Source organism: Salmo salar, chromosome 01 (assembly GCF_965601325.2).
Source record: "Salmo salar chromosome 01, fSalSal1, whole genome shotgun sequence".
Lineage (NCBI taxonomy): Eukaryota > Metazoa > Chordata > Actinopteri > Salmoniformes > Salmonidae > Salmo > Salmo salar.
This window is the reverse complement of record NC_138291.1, coordinates 174269329-174290455: the sequence shown is the minus strand read 5'-3', so window position 1 is coordinate 174290455 and position 21127 is coordinate 174269329. Positions and strand designations below refer to the sequence as shown.

At 45.0% G+C, this 21127-nt stretch overlaps 1 protein-coding gene across 1 annotated transcript in view; it reads left to right on the top strand.

The window, feature by feature from the left end:
• slc38a9 (solute carrier family 38 member 9) overlaps positions 1-21127 on the top strand; it is a 42632-nt gene that overhangs the window by 7800 nt on the left and 13705 nt on the right. Inside the window, exons 2-13 of the mRNA XM_014144643.3 lie at positions 2578-2711; positions 6283-6412; positions 7939-8057; positions 8279-8342; positions 8843-8936; positions 12082-12252; positions 12537-12596; positions 13581-13814; positions 14500-14607; positions 15081-15187; positions 18205-18318; positions 19675-19823. Coding sequence (XP_014000118.1) covers positions 2617-2711; positions 6283-6412; positions 7939-8057; positions 8279-8342; positions 8843-8936; positions 12082-12252; positions 12537-12596; positions 13581-13814; positions 14500-14607; positions 15081-15187; positions 18205-18318; positions 19675-19823 — 1445 coding nt within the window. The 5' untranslated portion in view covers positions 2578-2616. The remainder of the gene's footprint in view (positions 1-2577; positions 2712-6282; positions 6413-7938; positions 8058-8278; positions 8343-8842; positions 8937-12081; positions 12253-12536; positions 12597-13580; positions 13815-14499; positions 14608-15080; positions 15188-18204; positions 18319-19674; positions 19824-21127) is intronic.

Genomic DNA, 21127 nt, shown 5'->3' with positions numbered 1-21127 from the left:
AGGGTTCTTACTATGCGTTTTGGTGTACTGAAAAATACTCTGATGTCTGTCTTTTTTCTGCCATTTTTCTACCTGGCTGGCTGGCTGGCTACACACACACAGTGTGTAGGTTATTTACAGTAGGAGATGGGCTTCTATCATCTTCAATCATTCTATTTGGGCTTCGATCTAAAAGGTAGCTAGCAAATGTGAAACGGATTAAAATGACAAGAGTTGACAGCTGTATGAGTTCACCATTTACACAACATATGCTGCAACCTTTTGTAATTTTAATAGTTTGTTTCATATTGGCTGGCTTCCAACAATAGCTGAATTTGCAAAGCTAGCGAGCACCAATTCAGTTTCAGTGGTGTTTGCTATAATCTTTGCTACCCGGGTTAAATAAAGGTGAAATAAAATAAATAAAAGTTCCCTTGCGACAATTTAGCTTTTGCAACGAGAGCATGAAATATATTTAAGACAATGGTAGAAGAGAGTGTAGTTCTTTTCAGTTTGGACTTCAGTTTATCGCTAACCTTATCACAGGGACTTTGAAGCACTAACTTACATCATCTGCATGCTGATCTTGGAATAAATTGACGATTGCAAAGATTCCATCTTTGACGACGCCACATAAATGGAATAGGTACTAGCTAGCTTAATAGTTAATATTTGCGCGCTAGCTCTGCATATTCAGCTAGTGTGTGTGCGCGATTGACTAGATTAACCTCACGTCAGTTACGTTCATTGAGTGCCTTTCAGACAATAGACACGACCCCTCTGTTACCTTGCAAACTAAGGAACTGGCAGTGGATCAAACCATTGTGAGGCAAAGGGTGGGGGGGTCGCAATCTTTTGAAACTTAAAAACGTGCTTTTAAGTGTCCATAATCAGCACAATTGCTTTCATTGCGTATTATTAATATTATTTAAATTACATAGTTATGTTTCAGTGATATATTGGGGGGGACAAATCATATTTTTACCAGGATGGGGGGGTCGTGTCCCCCCTGTGTCCCCCGGGATTTCCGCCCCTGCCCTTACCGCCAATCTATAAATTGCGTCTCCGTAATCTAGCATGGGTAGGATGGTCATCTGAATCAGGGTTAGTTTGGCAGCTGGGGTGAAAGAGGAGCGATTACGATTGAGGAAACCAAGTTTAGATTTAACTTTAGCCTGCAGCTTTGATATGTGCTGAGAGTGTACCGTCTAGCCATACTCCCAAGTACTTGTATGAGGTGACTACCTCAAGCTCTAAACCCTCAGAGGTATTAATCACTCCTTCTAGTCATTGAGCCAATGATTATCCATTTAAAAGTGAGTCTCGGTAGAAATGTATGTGTGTTTTGTATGTGGGTCACCACTGCTAAATTAATATAGGGGGAACACTGTTGAGCTGCTTTGTAGGTCATGTTTTTTAAGTTCTTGTTGTTAGATCAGCCTTTAGGCAATAGTACAATTAAGATTGCTCTGTTATAAGATACAGTGGCATTTTGGCTACCTTAAGTGTGTCACTGTCACTGCCAAGCCTCGAGTACGTGTCTCCCTCGCTAGGAACGTAAGACGGAGCTGTGAACTAACACTTCCTGGAAGTGGCATATGTTCTGCAAGTTAGGCTACAGTCTACATAGTTGTACATACACGCTCTCAATATGTTTTATAACAGCTATTTTCCCATGTTTAACTGGGGTACCTATGACCTTATCTTCCATGTAACCTGTAATGGTAAATGACATATTAGCCTTTACAAATTCTTCAAAAATAATAACAATGTTAAGAAATTGGTGCTATTCCAGATCACTCTGTAGATGAGTTAAATGATTTGGTTGGTATTTTGTCCCAAATCCTAATTTCATTAGCAGGTCATTATTGTTGTTGATTGCTATTTGTTTTTTTAGTTCAGGATGATGATACTTAACAGATTTGAGTTAGGCTAGTCTACTGTAATGCAATCTAAAATGTTCTTTTTAATTGGCTAAAGGCTACAGCGGGCCTACTCGTTGTAAGTGGATTATATTTGTCCCAACCCAACACAATGACCAATCAGTGTGATTTGAATGTAGCCGATACAGATTTGCTACAGTACCATTGGACACTAAAGTACTCTTCTTACATAACATCATAAGGCTTTGTCCGCTATTGTTGTTAACAATGGAGGTAATCTAATGATAGGCCAATCTAATGATCGTCACTAGTTGGAGTAGTCCATGGGCCAGTGTAAAAATGTGTCCACTTCGGGGTGGCAGAGGTTTCGCTGTATTAAATTGTTCCCCACAAGCCCCTGATCAAAATGAAGAGCGGCATGCGTTGTTGTTGGATTGTCCTCGCTCGAGGTTAGGTGGCATGTGAGTTCTCACCTCTGACCCCTAATGAGTCATGCAGTAGCAGGCGGCTCCGTAATGGATATTCCTGAGGAGGGCATATTAGGAGTCATTCTTTATCAATGAAACGCTTTTGTGAAGCAACGAGAAACCAAGCTGTGTAACCACAAAGCTTTAAAGGATATATCTAATTTTTACAGTTGGGATAAGTTGGTGGATGGAAGTATTAACACTTTTTTAAATCTAAAATGGTTGAATTTTTGTTCTTCTCCACTCAGGTGAAGACTGTAAGGCACTGATTTAAAGCATAAAGCATCATGGAGGAGGACAATAAACCACTACTGGACTCAGTGCGTAGAGGAAGCTACACAGACAAAGGCTCCACAGATTCCCTGGACCGAGGGGCAAGGAGGTAGGCGATTTCATAATCTCATTTGTACTGGGTGCACTGGAGTACCTCGCAGCGGAAAATCTGACGGAATAAGCCTACACAGCTTTTTGTTTGAACGTTGTATGATAAGATTATAATAATACTAGTATTTTGTCTGTTATTGAGCATTTGTTATCCTAATCTTACCTCACAAATGGTTTGACTCAATATTTTCAAGCTTCCATCTGTAAATTCAAGTGAGATCTCTAACCTGACAGGAAAAGGTATTTGGCCCATTCAAGTTAATCACTGACAGCTCATGTGCCACACTATTGGAACTAGCATTGCTTTCACATGACACAGGGCCACAAATGTGTTTCTAAAGCCATGTAGATCCACTCTGGGAGTTATGACTGCATGTGAATCTACTGTGCACATTAGCCCAGCTACCCCCAGCATGAGTTGTTAACTAGCCAGGAGAAGCCCTTCACTTTTATTTAACTTGGTTAGTTCCTGGTGTAACAGTCTTTTCACAATAATTGTTTTATTTTTTTTATTTGAACTTTTATTTAACTAGGCAAGTCAGTTAAGAACAAATTTTTATATCCAATGACGGCCTAGGAACAGTGGGTTAACTGCCTTGTTCAGGGGCAGAATGACAGATTTATACCTTGTCAGCTCAGGGAGTTGATCTTGCCACCTTTCGGTTACTAGTCCAACGCTCTAACCACTAGGCTACCTGAGCTGAACCGAGCCAAACTGTGCCGAGCTGGTCTGGTTACCACCCACCATTAGTATCAGAGCCAGCACAGTTTGGTTTGACACAATAGAGTGAAAAGGGGAAGACGGTCAACTCATACTGTGCTTCCTCAGAAGAGCAATGATCTATCAGTGTCTGAAGTCTACAGCGTGCCCTCTGTGCCCTCACTTCACCCAGGAATTGTTTCAGGCCGCATCACAACCCAGGCACCCAGTGGATTAATCCACTTTGGTATTTCACAAATACTAACAAGATGATAAGTTGATTTATTAGAGAGATGCAGCATTGCTTTGCTGCAGACTTATCCCAGAACAACCCCCTCCCGCATGCACAGAAACTCACACACACAGACTCCATATGTATGTATATATACATGCATAAATATACATTTTTTTATATATATATATATATATATTGCTCAAAGAAATAAAGGGAACACTAAAATAACACATTCTAGATCTGAATGAAAGAAATAATGTTATTAAATACTTTTTTCTTTACATAGTTGAATGTGCTGACAACAAAATCACACACAAATAATCAATGGAAATCCAATTTATCAACCCATGGAGGTCTGGATTTGGAGTCACACTCAAAATTAAAGTGGAAAACCACACTACAGGCTGATCCAACCTTGATGTAATGTCCTTAAAACAAGCCATAATGAGGCTCAGTAGTGTGTGTGGCCTCCACGTGCCTGTATGACCTCCCTACAACGCCTGGGCATGCTCCTGATGAGGTGGCGGATGGTCTCCTGAGGGATCTCCTCCCAGACCTGGACTAAAGCATCCGCCAACTCCTGGACAGTCTGTGGTGCAACGTGGCGTTGGTGGATGGAGCGAGACATGATGTCCCAGATGTGCTCAATTGGATTCAGGTCTGGGGAACGGGCGGGCCAGTCCATAGCATCAATGCCTTCCTCTTGCAGGAACTGCTGACACACTCCAGCCACATGAGGTCTAGCATTGTGTTGCATTAGGAGGAACCCAGGGCCAACCGCACCAGCATATGGTCTCACAAGGGGTCTGAGGATCTCATCTCGGTACCTAATGGCAGTCGGGCTACCTCTGGCGAGCACATGGAGGGCTGTGCGGCCCCCCCAAAGAAATGCCACCCCACACCATGACTGACCCACCGCCAAACCGGTCATGCTGGAGGATGTTGCAGGCAGCAGAACGTTCTCCACGGCGTCTCCAAACTCTGTCACGTCTGTCACATGTGCTCAGTGTGAACCTGCTTTCATCTGTGAAGAGCACAGGGCGCCAGTGGCGAATTTGCCAATCTTGGTGTTCTCTGGCAAATGCCAAACGTCCTGCACGGTGTTGGGCTGTCAGCACAACCCCCACCTGTGGACGTCAGGCCCTCATACCACCCTCATGGAGTCTGTTTCTGACCGTTTGAGCAGACACATGCACATTTGTGGCCTGCTGGAGGTCATTTTGCAGGGCTCTGGCAGTGCTTCTCCTGCTCCTCCTTGCACAAAGGCAGAGGTAGCGGTCCTGCTGCTGGGTTGTTGCCCTCCTACGGCCTCCTCCACGTCTCCTGATGTACTGGCCTGTCTCCTGGTAGCGCCTCCATGCTCTGGACACTACGCTGACAGACACAGCAAACCTTCTTGCCACAGCTCGCATTGATGTGCCATCCTGGATGAGCTGCACTACCTGAGCCACTTGTGTGGGTTGTAGACTCCATCTCATGCTACCACTAGAGTGAAAGCACCGCCAGCATTCAAAAGTGACCAAAACATCAGCCAGGAAGCATAGGAACTGAGAAGTGGTCTGTGGTCACCACCTGCAGAACCACTCCTTTATTGGGGGTGTCTTGCTAATTGCCTATAATATACACCTGTTGTCTATTCCATTTGCACAACAGCATGTGAAATGTATTGTCAATCAGTGTTGCTTCCTAAGTGTACAGTTTGATTTCACAGAAGTGTGATTTGACTTTGAGTTACATTGTGTTGTTTAAGTGTTCCCTTTATTTTTTTGAGCTGTGTGTGTGTGTGTACACACACACACACACATATGTACATACATACACACATGTGAATATATATGTATGTATACGTGTGTGTGTATACATGTATGTTTATATATACACACGTATATGTGTGTGTGTGTGTGTGTGTGTATATCTATCTATCTCACACATACACATATACATACATGCATACATATGTGTATGCATGAATGTGATATATACCCACACACACATTTATAAATATATATACACGTGTGTATATATAAACATACATGTATGTATACGTGTGTGTGTGTGTATACGTATACACGTGTGTGTGTGTGTGTGTGTGTGTGTGTGTGTATATATATAAATATATGTATACGTGTGTGTGTGTGTGTGTGTGTGTGTATATATAAACATACATGTATACGTGTGTGTGTGTGTAATATATACACATACATGTGTGTGTGTAATATTACTTTTTTTTGTGTGTGAGGAATAGGAAATTCGAGGCAAAGTCCTGAACAATGCTTTAGGAAAGGTTGTGTAATTGGTTCTGGAAATTTTAGAAAATGATCTTCTTGCTCATTTAATCAGGGCTGTTCCATTATGGTGTTGTACTGGGTGGACCTGGTTCCATCCAATACCTTTTCAAATGTTTCCTTCCTTGTTCCCTTTGAGATAATCACTGATCTGTACTGTAAGTGTGTGTGGATAGGCATTGTTTCACTCCCTTGTGTTCATCATGTTATGTCAGTGGGTTTCTCAAGAAAATACAGCTTTTTTTTTAAGTATTCAAACTGGATCCATGTAACCAAAGAAGGTGGATCATTTTACAGTAAACTATTTAAGTCATTTAGGCTAATCTGTCTCTGTTTGTGTTGTCTTCAGGCCTTTCCACGTGGAGCATCGGAATATAGTGGAGAATGACCCCTCTGAGAGGGTGTCAGCAGAGGCCTCTGTCCTCAGCAGCAGAGTGCACTACTACAGCCGTCTCACTGCCGCCTCCGACAGACTGCTGGTAGTCTACACACACACACACACACACACACACACACTGACAGACTGCTGGTATGACACACATACACACCTGTTTTAAGACCAGTAGATGCATATTATTAGTAGTATTCCTATTGATTAGACTTGCTGTATATGAAGTGGTTTAAATAGTATTCATCAACACCCAATCCATCAGCACGTACACTTAAAGCTGGTAGCTTGCACACAGGAACCTGTTTTCATGCCACGTGTATACTGTGGAGAATTGCGTGCCAATTGAGAGGACAATCATTGGGAGAGTAGATAAGCAATTGTCAATGGCTTCATTTTTCCTGCAGTGATCTGTTGAGAATGGTTTTAGTATGGCATATTACACAGTCCCGCCACTCTGGCGAATAAAAGCCCTGTTTTGTCTCTTAACAACAATTGGCCGTGTCAATAACCTTAAGGCGTCCGCATGCTTCCCAGGCGAAACAGTTCGGAAGAGTTTGCATGTGTCATGACGACTTTTTGTGACATTTTGGACTTCGGTAAAGTTTTTTGGGGCTGTTCCGGCACACGTATTTCTTTCCTCTCGAGGCAAGCCGAAGTCTACGCCCCGTTCGTCTGTGATTGGTCAACAGTAGAGATTCTTCAATAGTCTTTCATTCGAGAGACATGCATCATTCATTCATATTTTTTCATTGAGAAATACTGCACCAAATATCTTAGATGTAAAATTGTGCAACTAAGATCTTCTCAGCAAAATTTTATGAGTTTTTTTTTTTTTGTTGTTATCTTAGATTCATTCAGACTATTTTGAGGAAGTGTATACTGACTCCGGCTATCTCAAAATGGACAAAGTACTATTGCTGCTTTTTCCATGTGTTTCAAGTGAAAGTGTCTTAAAGGGAGTATGTAAACACACTCGATCAGTTCATCTAGGCGCCAGCCGAACTGAAGCATGCTGACGCCTTTACACCCTTCCGCTTCAAATTGACCGCTTTCAGACAAGCAGTTGATCATCCACTACCATAACCTGTAAGGTTTCACAGAGAATAGCACCATTACCTAAAGAGAGTGTAAATCATTATCCACAGACGCGATAGTCCGGCGTCCCATTGTGACGTGGCTATGAGACCACCATCCGCGGGGGACGCACAGCACGAATGCGCACCTCCCCACAATTCCCAACCAACACATCTCCGATATGCACCCTCTATTCATTTGAATGTGTTGAAAGTTGGAGAAATAGTTTGAGCTGCGCTGAGGATTTGAAAAGTATGAAAGCCAACGGTCCAATATTCTAGAAGACCGCTGTGCGTGCACGTTTGGTACTCTGATAGACCCTTTAGGAAGTCGTTAATCAGTAATGCTTGGTATGTAGCTTCACTGTGCTGTGGCTGCCAAAGCACACGTCACTGGACCGTCTGTGTGTACATTAGACTCCTATGTCCTATTGATTTGGTTAGAGCTTAGCCCTTACTAAGTGAGGTGGTTGTAGATTCAGCCCTGGGTCATGTTCATTAGGCACCAAACAGAAGATAACTATTTTTTCCCCCATGTCAGAGCCCTCCAGACCATGTGATCCCCTGTCCAGAGGAGCTCTACGTGTACAGTCCTCTGGGGATGGCCTTCAAAGTGACTGGAGGGGACGGAGGGGCCAAAAACCCAAGCATCATCACTATGTAAGCGCTCAACCATCACCACTGATATTTGCTCCATAGATTAGTTGCATGGTGCTAAATCCCTGTACAAAATCTCATCTTACCTGTTTACATCAAGTTGGTAGGTTTACATGTAGGTTTATTATCTAACCTCTTTACATCAAGTTGGTATGTTTACATTTACTGTAGCTGATCTAATTGTATGATTGCTCCAAATAACCATGGGGATTTTCTCCTCTTAGTTTTGCCATATGGAACACGATGATGGGGACATCTATACTCAGTATACCATGGGGGATAAAGCAGGTAATTCATCTATACTCAGTATACCATGGGGGATAAAGCAGGTAATTCATCTATACTCAGTATACCATGGGGGATAAAGCAGGTAATTCATCTATACTCAGTATACCATGGGGGATAAAGCAGGTAATTCATCTATACTCAGTATACCATGGGGGATAAAGCAGGTAATTCATCTATACTCAGTATACCATGGGGGATAAAGCAGGTAATTCATCTATACTCAGTATACCATGGGGGGATAAAGCAGGTAATTGTGATTCATTTCTCTATCCTAACTGAATAGTCATATTGCAATTCTACCATACAACACCGTAAGTAATAGCCCACGTATTAGTCAATGTCTCCTTGGTAAGTGTTATTTAGCCTGATCCCAGATCTGTTTGTGCCTTCTTGCCAACTACTACTGATGTTGTCATAGTAAACATGGTTATACAGATCTGGGACCAGGCTAAAGTGTAATGCGTAGCCTACTCCCACTGACCTGTCTCTTCTCCTTGCAGGCAGGGTTCACGTTGGGCATCATCCTCCTGATCTCTATGGGTCTGCTGACCCTCTACTGCTGTCTCAGAGTGCTCAAATCACCCAAGTCAATACGTAAGACCATCAGCAGTGACTTAAGTGTTTCCCCTACCCTTGTATATGTGGGACGGTGCCCCTCACGTGTCTTTCTTTCACCTCCTGTCTAAAAGTGTTTAGAGCAGGGCTGTCACACATCTGGCCCACGGACGGTTTGAGGAAAACAAATAATGATATATATTTTTTTACTAATTATTAATTGACATTGAAAATAGTAAAACCATATATAAGCTATAGAAATTATAATGGATCTACATGTATAGTCTTCACTCTGTTCAGCTAGCTAACAGTCATGTCATCGAAACAAAGCTAGACAGTCAGGGAGCATCAAATTGAAGTGATGGGTAAGAGGCCTTTTTTTTTTTTGTGTGTGCAAATTTTACGGCAAGGAAATGTAATACATTTTAAGTGCATCATACCCGGACTTCGGTGAAGACTGAATGCGGCCCCAGGTCAAAAAGAGTTTAACACCCCTGTTTGAATTGTATTGCTTTCAATTGACAAGTCTGATGCCAGAAGGCCTGATGGTATTTATTTCAGCAACAGTTGCGATCGTATTAAATCTGTCACAAGTTTAGGTAAAAAAAAAAAAAGTTTTTGTATAGATAACTAACCTCTCAACAGTCAGGTACTTATGTGACATGGGATGATTGACAGCCGTGTCCCCTCACATTGTGTAGAGTAGCTGTTGTCTGTAGAACATTGTAGAGTAGCAGTTGTCTGCAGTTGCCCAGTGTCGATGAGGCTGCTGTCACACCTGCATGCTACTGTTAGCACCTGGGGGCATGGTGCGCTGAGTAATGTCATAGCTGGGCAGTTTACCCCCGGTCACATGTGGGACAGTACTTTACTGTTTTACAAGCCTACAGTACATGTTCTATAACAGTGCATGAGGAAAGTATTCAGACCCCTTCCTTTTTCCCACATTTTGTTACGTTACAGCCTTAATCTAAAATGTATTAAATTATTTTTTTCCCTCATCTACACACAATACCCCATAATGAATAAACAAAAACTAGTTTTTAGAAATTTGTGCCAATTTTATAACAAATATAAAACAGGAATACCTATTTACATAAGTATTCAGACCCTTTGCTATGAGACTTGAAATTGAGCTCAAGTGCATCCTGTTTCCATTGATCATCCTTGCTGTGTCTACAACTTGATTGGAGTCCACCTGTGGTAAATTCAATTGATTGTACATTATTTGGAAAGGCACACACCAGTCTATTTAAGGTCCCACAGTTGACAGTGGATGTCAGAACAAAAACCAAGCCATGAAGTCAAAGGAATTGTCCGTAGAGCTCTGAGACAGGATTGTGTCGAAGGCACAGATCTGGGGAAAGATACCAAAACATTTCTGCAGCATTGAAGGTCCCCAAGAACACAGTGGCCTCCATCATTCTTAAATGGAAGAAGTTTGGAACTACCAAAGACTCTTCCTACAGCTGGCCGCCTGGCCAAACTGAGCAATCGAGAGAGAGAAGGGCCTTGGTCAGGGAGGTGACCAAGAGCCCGATGGTCACTCTGAAAGAGCTCTAGAGTTCCTCTGTAGAGATGGGAGAACCTTCCAGAAAGACAACCATCTGTTCAGCCCTCCACCAATCAGGCCTTTATGGTAGAGTGGCCAGACAGAAACCACTCCTCAGTTAAAGGCACATGACAGCCAACTTGGAGTTTGCCAAAAGGCACCTAAAGGACTCTGACCATGAGAAACAAGATTCTCTGGACTTCTGAAACCAAGATTGAACTCTTTGGCCTGACTGCCAAGCGTCACATCTGGAGGAAACCTGGCACCATCCCTACGGTGAAGCATGGTGGTGGCAGCATCATGCTGTGGGGATGTTTTTCAGCGCCAGTGACTGTGAGACTAGTCAGGATCGAGGGAAAGATGAACGGAGCAAAGTACAGAGAGGTCCTTGACTAAAACTTACTCCAGAGCACTCGGGACCTCAGACTGGGGCAAAGGTTCACCTTCCAACAGGACAACCCTAAGCACACAACCAAGACAATGCAGGAGTGACTTCGGGACAAGTCTCTGAATGTCCTTGAGTGGCCCAGCCAGAGCCTGGACTTGAACCCGATCGAACATCTCTGGAGAGACCTAAAATAGCTGTGCAACAATGTTCCCCATCCAACCTGACAGAGCTAGAGAGGATCTGCAGACAAGAATGGGAGAAAAATCCCCAAATACAGGCGTGCCAAGCTTGTAGCGTCATACGCAAGGAGACTCGTGGATGAAATTGCTGCTAAAGGTGCTTCAACAAAGTACTGAGTAAAAGATCTGAATACTTAAGTAAATTTGCTATTTCAATTTTTTTATTTGTAATAAATTTGATAACATTTCTAAAAACCTGTTTTTGCTTTGTCATTATGGGGTATTGTGTGTAGAATAAGGCTGTAACAAAATGTGGAAAAAGTCAAGGGGTCTGAATAATTTCCGAATGCACTGTATATCTGTATGCCAGAGGTACACGACCCTGGGGTGCGTTCAGTTGGCTTCAACGTTTGCTATATTACGGGGCGGTTTTTGCTGAACGATGCGTTTCCCCAAAACGGTGCACACCTTTCTTCACAGCCTTTGAGGTACGTTTTGCTCCTGTGTGGTGGGTGTGGCCTGATCAATATGGGTGTGACCATTTTGAAAATCGGACAACGCGTGCAGCACTCCATATGGTCACTTCCCTATGGGTTACCATAATCGCAACGTTCTTCAACTGGTCGTTCAGTACCGTTTCCGTTGAATTTGACGTTGCACACCGTACTGAACGCAACCCTGCTGCTTTTGTCTCTATAGCACTGAATGCTAAAATCACATAGTACCAGGGGACTGTTCAGGAGGGGGTGACTTTACTGAACTTTCAGATAGAAATGTGTTGTGCAGATCAGGTATAAATGTTTATCATGTAGAATTGTGAGCCATGTCAGCTGTACACATTACTTTTCTACCTGTTGTGATTGTTTCACGCCATTGAACACCCTTGGTTACTTTGCCAGGCCAAGATGGTGAACACCCCCCCCCCCCCCCCCCAAAAAAAAATAAAAAATAAAAAATAAAACCTGAATGTATGGGAAACCAGTAGACAATGGCCCTCGGGGACCCTTTCATTGTCCACCCCTGTTACTGACTTTAAACACATCCTATTTGTCTCCGTTTTTGCAGCGTACATCGACACGTCAGACTGGGAGTTCCCTGACGTGTGTAAATATTACTTTGGGAAGTTTGGCCAGTGGTCCAGTCTGCTGTTCTCCATGGTGTCACTCATTGGTGCTATGGTGGTCTACTGGGTCCTAATGTCCAACTTCCTCTTCAACACGGGCAAATTCATCTACAGTAAGATCCTCTATAAACTCTATAAATGAATCTACAGTAAGTCATCCTATATAACTATAAACTAAATACATTTGTGTACTGTAATTTATATTCTCAATTACACAAAATATAACATATAATCACAACCGAGTTTAGAGAACTATACAAACTTGATGTTATTTACGTTTTCAGAAGTAGAATTGAACCATCATTTAGTGTTTCACCCGTATTCACACACCAAAGGATTTCTAAAATGTTATCTTGCTCATCTTGAACTGCTGCTAATCTGTTTCTACCTTCTACAGACTATGCGCATAATGTCAGCATGTCAGATACAGAGTTTGGAACCAACGGGTCAGAAAGAGGTGAGACTCGTTCTTCATGTGTAATTTATGTATCACTATCCAATCTCCCATCAAGCCTTAACTTGTATTACATTATTGTTCCTATTTTGATAGTGCAACTGCAGCATGGTCGGATATCAGATTACTTTAGTTCGCTCCGCTCTCCCATAGGCTGCTCTGGTTCGCTCCGCTCTCCCATAGGCTGCTCTGGTTCGCTCCGCTCTCCCATAGACTGCTCTGGTTCGCTCCGCTCTCCCATAGGCTGCTCTGGTTCGCTCCGCTCTCCCATAGACTGAGTCATGTAAATGACTGCCGCACACTGTGTATACTTGCAAAACAAACAACTTTTCACTTTCGTTTTTGAATCTTCTACGCATCTGTCTAGGTGTTCCATCACGATACGTTCAGATGTGCAAAAGTGTTTTGTTCTATAGTCACCATCCTCTAGCCTGGTCCCAGATCTGGTTGTGCTTTTGCCAACCATTGGCAAACTAAACTCTGTCCTAAAGTACCGCGCCCTCGTCCTGTCCTAGAGTACCGCGCCCTCGTCCTGTCCTAGAGTACCGCGCCCTCGTCCTGTCCTAGAGTACCGCGCCCTCGTCCTGTCCTAGAGTACCGCGCCCTCGTCCTGTCCTAGAGTACCGCGCCCTCGTCCTGTCCTAGAGTACCTCGTCCTGTCCTAGAGTACCGCGCCCTCGTCCTGTCCTAGAGTACCGCGCCCTCGTCCTGTCCTAGAGTACCGCGCCCTCGTCCTGTCCTAGAGTACCGCGCCCTGTCCTAGAGTACCGCGCCCTCGCCCTAGAGTACCGCGCCCTCGCCCTAGAGTACCGCGCCCTCGCCCTAGAGTACCGCGCCCTCGCCCTAGAGTACCGCGCCCTCGCCCTAGAGTACCGCGCCCTCGCCCTAGAGTACCGCGCCCTGTCCTAGAGTACCGCACCCTCACCCTGTCCTAACTGCCTTCCCCAGTGATCTGCCCGTTCCCTAACACCCATCTGCCTTCCCCAGTGATCTGCCCGTTCCCCGACACAGGGGACCACAAAGGGAACTGCAGCAGCGGCATCAGCGGCCTCTACCTGAACAACAACAACTACTACTACTATGGCAACGACACGTCAGACACAGCGGTGTTCGACCGCTGGTGGAGCAAGACCAACACCATCCCATTCTACCTCATTATCCTGCTGCTGCCGCTGCTCAACTTCCGCTCTGCCTCCTTCTTCGCCCGCTTCACCTTCCTGGGTAAGGACTGGAGGAACCACCTATGCCAGTGTTTCTCAATCCTGGTCCCGGGGACCCAAAGGGGTACACATTTTAGTATCCTCCCCCTAGCACTACACACCTGACTCAAATAATCAACTCATCAAACCTTTGAGTAGAGGAATTAGGTGTGTCAAGGCAAAAACAGCGACGTCCCCAGGACCAGAATTAAGAGCTGGTCTATGCTAACTGAAGCTAAGTCCCAGTTCTTTTGCACTTTCCCTTTCATGGTTTAAAAGCATTGGTTAGGTGTAAGCATTAGAGTGAGTTTCCACCAAGGGACTGTTCAACTGTACACTTTGGGAGAAAGGTATACAATCTATGCATTTTATAAATTCATTATGTTTGTGAGGAGCTATTATGGATTTTCCCCAAGTTTTGTATTTTTATTGTCTAGCTATCGTTAATGAAAGCTCAGTTCAATGATATAAGCTTTTTTGCTATGGCTAGTGAAAGTAGAAATCATTTGCTCATGGTTATCAATGAGGCATGCAAACAATGGCTTGACTCTGGAAAAAGCAGTCAGCTTTTTATTAAAGTGAAGTGAACGGGTTGACGTGAGTTATTGTTTGGTGACGTGCTATGTGTTACTGTTTTCTGGCTGCCTTGTATGACTTCTATTGCCTTATTGATCTCTATCGACACCCCCCCCCCCCCCCCCCCCCAGGTACCATATCTGTGGTCTATCTTATCATCCTGGTCACACTGAAGGCTATTCGTCTGGGCTTTCACCTGGAGTTCCATTGGTTAGAATCCACTCAGTTCTACGTCCCAGGTAAATTATTATGATGACTATGATTTTAATTGTTTATGAAAGAAAGGTGGCAATGGTGATTATGTTGTCATCGTTTACAAAAAAAGGTGGCAATGGTGATGGATGATGATGATGTAATTGTCTACAAATAGGTGCCGATAATGATGAGTCACGATGATGTTATTGTTTACGATGAGGCGGCCCAGTGATTTTTCCACAACTTTGACCCCAAAATACCTTGGATATTCTCTGCCCGTTAATCAACAATGCTATCTTAATCAGTGTTTGCAGACAGTTGGGGGATCTCTTCCTGTTCAATTTGTATGTCTGGGGAGATTGATACCTTAGTTTGGGGTCAGGCCTTTACAAATCAATAGGATAACATGTCAAGTTTTTTGACAGACCCCTCCTTATGACAGACCCCTCCTTATTTGCTCTAAGTTAATTTATGCAACTAACTTGGTAACGTACGTGTGTGTGTGTCCACCCCCCAGAGTTCAGGCTGCTGTTCCCTCAGCTGACTGGTGTTCTCACCCTGGCCTTCTTCATCCACAACTGCATCATCACCTTGATGAAGAGCAACAAGCACCAGGAGAACAACGTGAGTTAGTTGGCCACGCTAGCGGTTATGTCTCCATGACACCAGGACAACAACGTGAGTTAGTTGGCCACGCTAGCGGTTATGTCTCCATGACACCAGGAGAACAACGTGAGTTAGTTGGCCACGCTAGCGGTTATGTCTCATTACACCAGGAGAACAACGTGAGTTAGTTGGCCACGCTAGCGGTTATGTCTCCATGACACCAGGAGAACAACGTGAGTTAGTTGGCCACGCTAGCGGTTATGTCTCCATTACACCAGGAGAACAACGTGAGTTAGTTGGCCACGCTAGTGGTTATGTCTCCATGACACCAGGACAACAACGTGAGTTAGTTGGCCACGCTAGCGGTTATGTCTCCATTACACCAGGAGAACAACGTGAGTTAGTTGGCCACGCTAGCGGTTATGTCTCCATTACACCAGGACAACAACGTGAGTTAGTTGGCCACGCTAGCGGTTATGTCTCCATGACACCAGGAGAACAACGTGAGTTAGTTGGCCACGCTAGCGGTTATGTCTCCATGACACCAGGAGAACAACGTGAGTTAGTTGGCCACGCTAGCGGTTATGTCTCATTACACCAGGAGAACAACGTGAGTTAGTTGGCCACGCTAGCGGTTATGTCTCATTACACCAGGACAACAACGTGAGTTAGTTGGCCACGCTAGCGGTTATGTCTCCATTACACCAGGAGAACAACGTGAGTTAGTTGGCCACGCTAGCGGTTATGTCTCCATTACACCAGGAGAACAACGTGAGTTAGTTGGCCAGTCAATGGACTGGCGCCCACATACCTTACTGACCTCCTGAACCCCAACACTACCACCTGTTCACTGTGCTCCTCTGACCTCCTGAACCCCCAACACTACCACCTGTTCACTGTGCTCCTCTGACCTCCTGAACCCCCAACACTACCACCTGTTCACTGTGCTCCTCTGACCTCCTGAACCCCCAACACTACCACCTGTTCACTGTGCTCCTCTGACCTCCTGAACCCCCAACACTACCACCTGTTCACTGTGCTCCTCTGACCTCCTGAACCCCAACACTACCACCTGTTCACTGTGCTCCTCTGACCTCCTGAACCCCAACACTACCACCTGTTCACTGTGCTCCTCTGACCTCCTGAACCCCAACACTACCACCTGTTCACTGTGCTCCTCTGACCTCCTGAACCCCCAACACTACCACCTGTTCACTGTGCTCCTCTGACCTCCTGAACCCCCAACACTACCACCTGTTCACTGTGCTCCTCTGACCTCCTGAACCCCCAACACTACCACCTGTTCACTGTGCTCCTCTGACCTCCTGAACCCCCAACACTACCACCTGTTCACTGTGCTCCTCTGACCTCCTGAACCCCCAACACTACCACCTGTTCACTGTGCTCCTCTGACCTCCTGAACCCCCAACACTACCACCTGTTCACTGTGCTCCTCTGACCTCCTGAACCCCAACACTACCACCTGTTCACTGTGCTCCTCTGACCTCCTGAACCCCCAACACTACCACCTGTTCACTGTGCTCCTCTGACCTCCTGAACCCCCAACACTACCACCTGTTCACTGTGCTCCTCTGACCTCCTGAACCCCAACACTACCACCTGTTCACTGTGCTCCTCTGACCTCCTGAACCCCAACACTACCACCTGTTCACTGTGCTCCTCTGACCTCCTGAACCCCCAACACTACCACCTGTTCACTGTGCTCCTCTGACCTCCTGAACCCCCAACACTACCACCTGTTCACTGTGCTCCTCTGACCTCCTGAACCCCAACACTACCACCTGTTCACTGTGCTCCTCTGACCTCCTGAACCCCCAACACTACCACCTGTTCACTGTGCTCCTCTGACCTCCTGAACCCCAACACTACCACCTGTTCACTGTGCTCCTCTGACCTCCTCTGAGCTTTGTGATTAATGTCTGTAAATGAAAACAGTCTACAAATGCAATTTATTATTTCCAATGGGTGAACAAGACATGACTGTTAGCGACTATGAGCTCAAAGTCCAAAGTTTAGCCAAATTAGCAGTGACGTGACCGCGCAGTAACCAATTGGAGGACGGATCGTCTTGCTGGATAGGCTAACAGCCAATGTGACGTTGTGCATGCTGTTTGGAAGATGCACCCACACAGAGAGAGCTTTGCGATGCCTAACTGCTCTGTAGCGTTTGGTCTCACTGGGCCGTTAACCACTTATTTTCTCCAACTACATTCAGCTTGAGACTGCTGGTGTTATGTATGACTAACCATTAACATTTGACCACACACATTTTTACCGTCTATTTTTATTTTTACTTTTTTGCTGAACAGGCTTTTTTTACATTAGTCACACCGTGTCAGGGCTTTTTGTTCTGAAAACCACTGTTGAGAGAAAAGAAGTGGCTTGTCAGCATTATGGAGTAGACTAATCGTACGTCCCAAATGGGACCCTATTCCCTACTGCACTTTTGACCAGAGCCCGGTGCACTTCCCATTGTTCCATTAAGTCTGTGGCTGCAGTCTCTGTTTCCTGTTCCTTTTAACTTACCTTTTTTTTTTTTCTCTCTTACCCACAACCCCCAGTATATTCACTCACTAGTCTCACTACCGTTACTATTGGAGGCAAACTTTAGACGCCTCATGTGCTTGTCCTGACGATTTTGAGCAATTCCTTTACCTGATAAAATAGACTACAATTGTCTTTTTTGCCAAACTTTGAACTCTGAGCATAACCTGGTCACCAACAGTGCTGTGAAGAATAGTCTTTGAGTGTGGTTTTGTTGCCCTTGAGCAAGGCACTTAACCCCTAACCTACTTTCCTCCTGCGGCTGACCCTGTGCTGCACCCAGCCTGTTGTGTGCGGGGGTTGAACACTGTCAGCAACAACGACAAAAAGTTTCCTTTTGTATAATGAAGAAATGTATTTATATAGCCCTTCTTACATCAGCTGATGTCACAAAGTACTGTACAGAAACCCAGCCTCTGTTGTCTATTGTGTTCTGTCATGAAATAAACAATGTTGTGTTGTGATTTCAGGTGCGGGACTTGTCCGTGGCCTACCTACTGGTGGGACTGACGTACCTATACGTGGGAGTGTTGATCTTTGCTGCGTTCCCCTCCCCTCCTCTGTCAAAAGACTGCATTGAACCAGTAAGGCTTTCACTTCACTTTTGAAGAGAGAGGGTTTTATGTACGTCATAAATAACAGGAACTGGACAACACAATTTAAACCTCCAAGACCTGGAGGAGAGCAGAGTGGATATTCCCCTCTTCTTTGACTTTACCTCTAGCATTTATGTCTTAACTCTCATGTCTACGCTATATATACAAAAGTATGTGGACACCCCTTCAAATTAGTGGATTCGGCTATTTCAGCCACATCCATTGCTGACTGGTATATAAAATCGAGCACACAGCCACGCAATCTCCATAGACAAACATTGACAGTAGAATGGCTCGTACTAAAGAGCTCAGTGACTTTCAACATGGCACTGTCAATATCTGCGCTGCTGGAGTTGCCCCGGTCAAATGTAAGTGCTGTTATTGTGAAGTGGAAATGTCTAGGAACAGCTGGCTCAGCCGCGAAGTGTCGCAATGCCAAGCGTCAGCTGGACTGGTGTAAAGCTCGCTTCCATTGGACTCTGGAGCAGTGTAAATGCGTTCTCTGGAGTGATGTATCATGCTTCCTCATCTGGAAGTCTGATGGACAAATCTGGGTTTGGCGGATGCCAGCAGAACGCTACCTGCCCGAATACACTGTGCCAACTGTAAAGTATAATGATCTGGGGCTGTTTTTTTATGGTTCGGGCTACGCCCCTTAGTTCCAGTGAAGAGATATCTTAACGCTACAGCATACGTCATTCTATATGATTCTGTGCTTCTAACTTTGTGGCAACAATTTGGGGCCCTTCACTGTTTCAGCATGACCATGCCCCCGGGAACAAAGCGAGGTCAATAGAGAAATGGTTTGTCGAGATCTGTGTGGAAGAACTTGACTGGCCTGCACAGAGCCCTGATCTCAACCCCACCGAACACCTTTGGGAGGAATTGGAACGTTGACTGCGAGCCAGGCCTAATCGCCCAACATCAGTGCCTGACCTCACTAATGCTCTTGTGGCTGAATGGAAGCAAGTCCCCACAGCAATGTTCCAACATCTAGTGGAAAGCCTTCCCAGAAGAGTGGAGGCTGTTATAGTGTCAAAGGGGGGACCAACTCCATATTAATGCCTCTGATTTTGGAATGAGATGTTTGACGAGCAGGTGTCCACACACACTATATGACTACAAGTATCTGAGTTGGTTCCAGGGTGGTCTCCCGTAGGTACAGATCTAGGATCAGCTTCCCCTCCCCTCCCCAATCCTAACCATAACCATCTAGTGGGGAAAATGCAAAGCTGGCCCAAGATCAGTGTCTCGGGGCAACTTCACCCTACTCCTTTAAGTTTGGAGTTATGAAATGACAGTTGCCACCCTTCTGACATTCTGTCTTTTGTCTGTTTACTACAGAACTTCCTGGATAACTTCCCCAGCAGTGACGTGCTGGTGTTTGTGGCACGGACCTGTCTGCTTTTCCAGATGACCACTGTCTACCCCCTGCTGGGCTACCTGGTGCGTGTCCAGATGATGAGCCAGGTCTTCGGCAAACACTACCCCAGGTAACAACTACTCCCACCGGCCCTAGCCTTGTCCCATAGTGGATGAGAAACCCTAGATCAGCGGTCCCCAACCTTTTTTTTGGGCCACGGACCGGTTTAATGTCAGACAATATTTTCACGGACCGGCCTTTAAGGTGTGGCGGATAAATACACAAAATAAAATGATACGACCGGCATAAAAACTGTGGTATTTTTTAAATATAATAATAAACGTGAATCCACTGTGTACTTGTATGCAACTTTATTAGCAGCGTCCTCGTAACATCGCACCAACAACATAACATGAGTAACATCCTCTCTGCTCCTCACACTCTGGTCGCTATGGTAACGTTTAAACATGCCTTAAAAATAAGATGCAACACAAAAACAAATATAAAGTGCATGAAAAATACAACTCACCATAACGCTAAATCAGTGGGAGCCCTGAGCTTGTTTCTCTGCAACGAGACGGTCCCATCTAGGAGTAATGGGAGACAATGACACCCGAAGTGTGTTGCTTATGTCCAGTCTACTCCGTAATTTTGTTTTGGTTGCTATCACTGCAGAAAATCCCGCTTCACACAAATAGGATGTCGGAAATGGCAACAGGGTTTTCAGTGCTGTTGTGGCAATCTCAGGGTATTCTGCCGTGACTTTAATCCAGAACACCGGCAGAGTTGTTGTCTGGAACATACTTTTAAGGCCGCCGTCATTTGCGATCTCCAGCAGTTGATCTTCTTGCATAGACATGCTGGATTCACCTGGTTTGTTGACAAATGGGTCGCGGATCCATTCCTTGGCAGTTCGTGGGTCTTTTGTGGTTGGGAAGTAGCACTCAAACTATTTTAAAAGCAAAGACAGGTGATTGTGCACCAGCTGGGACAATGAAGGCTCAGCCTCTTCCAAAATCCCCGCGAATGTTTGAAACATGTCAAATATACCCCTGTTCACGCGCCGTCCCCACAAATCCAGTTTGGCTTTAAATGCAGCTACTTTATCTGCCAACTTGAAGACAGTTTTAATTTTCCCCTGAAGTGACCGATTGAGTTCATTGAGCAGGTTGAATATGTCGCACAAGTAAGCGAGTTTTGCGACCCATTCCTCGTCTCTGAAATGTGCTGCCAGCGGTGACTTTTCTTCTGAGAGAAATCTCTGCAGCGGCTCTCGTAATTCAAACACTCTGGCCAGCGATCTCTCTCGGGATAACCATCTTATTTCTGTGTATAAGAGAAGGTGTCTGTGCTCCGCGTTCATCTCCTCACAAAGCTGCTCGAACAGGCGCGAGTTAAGGGCGTGTGCTTTGATGTGGTTAATAACTTTAACGA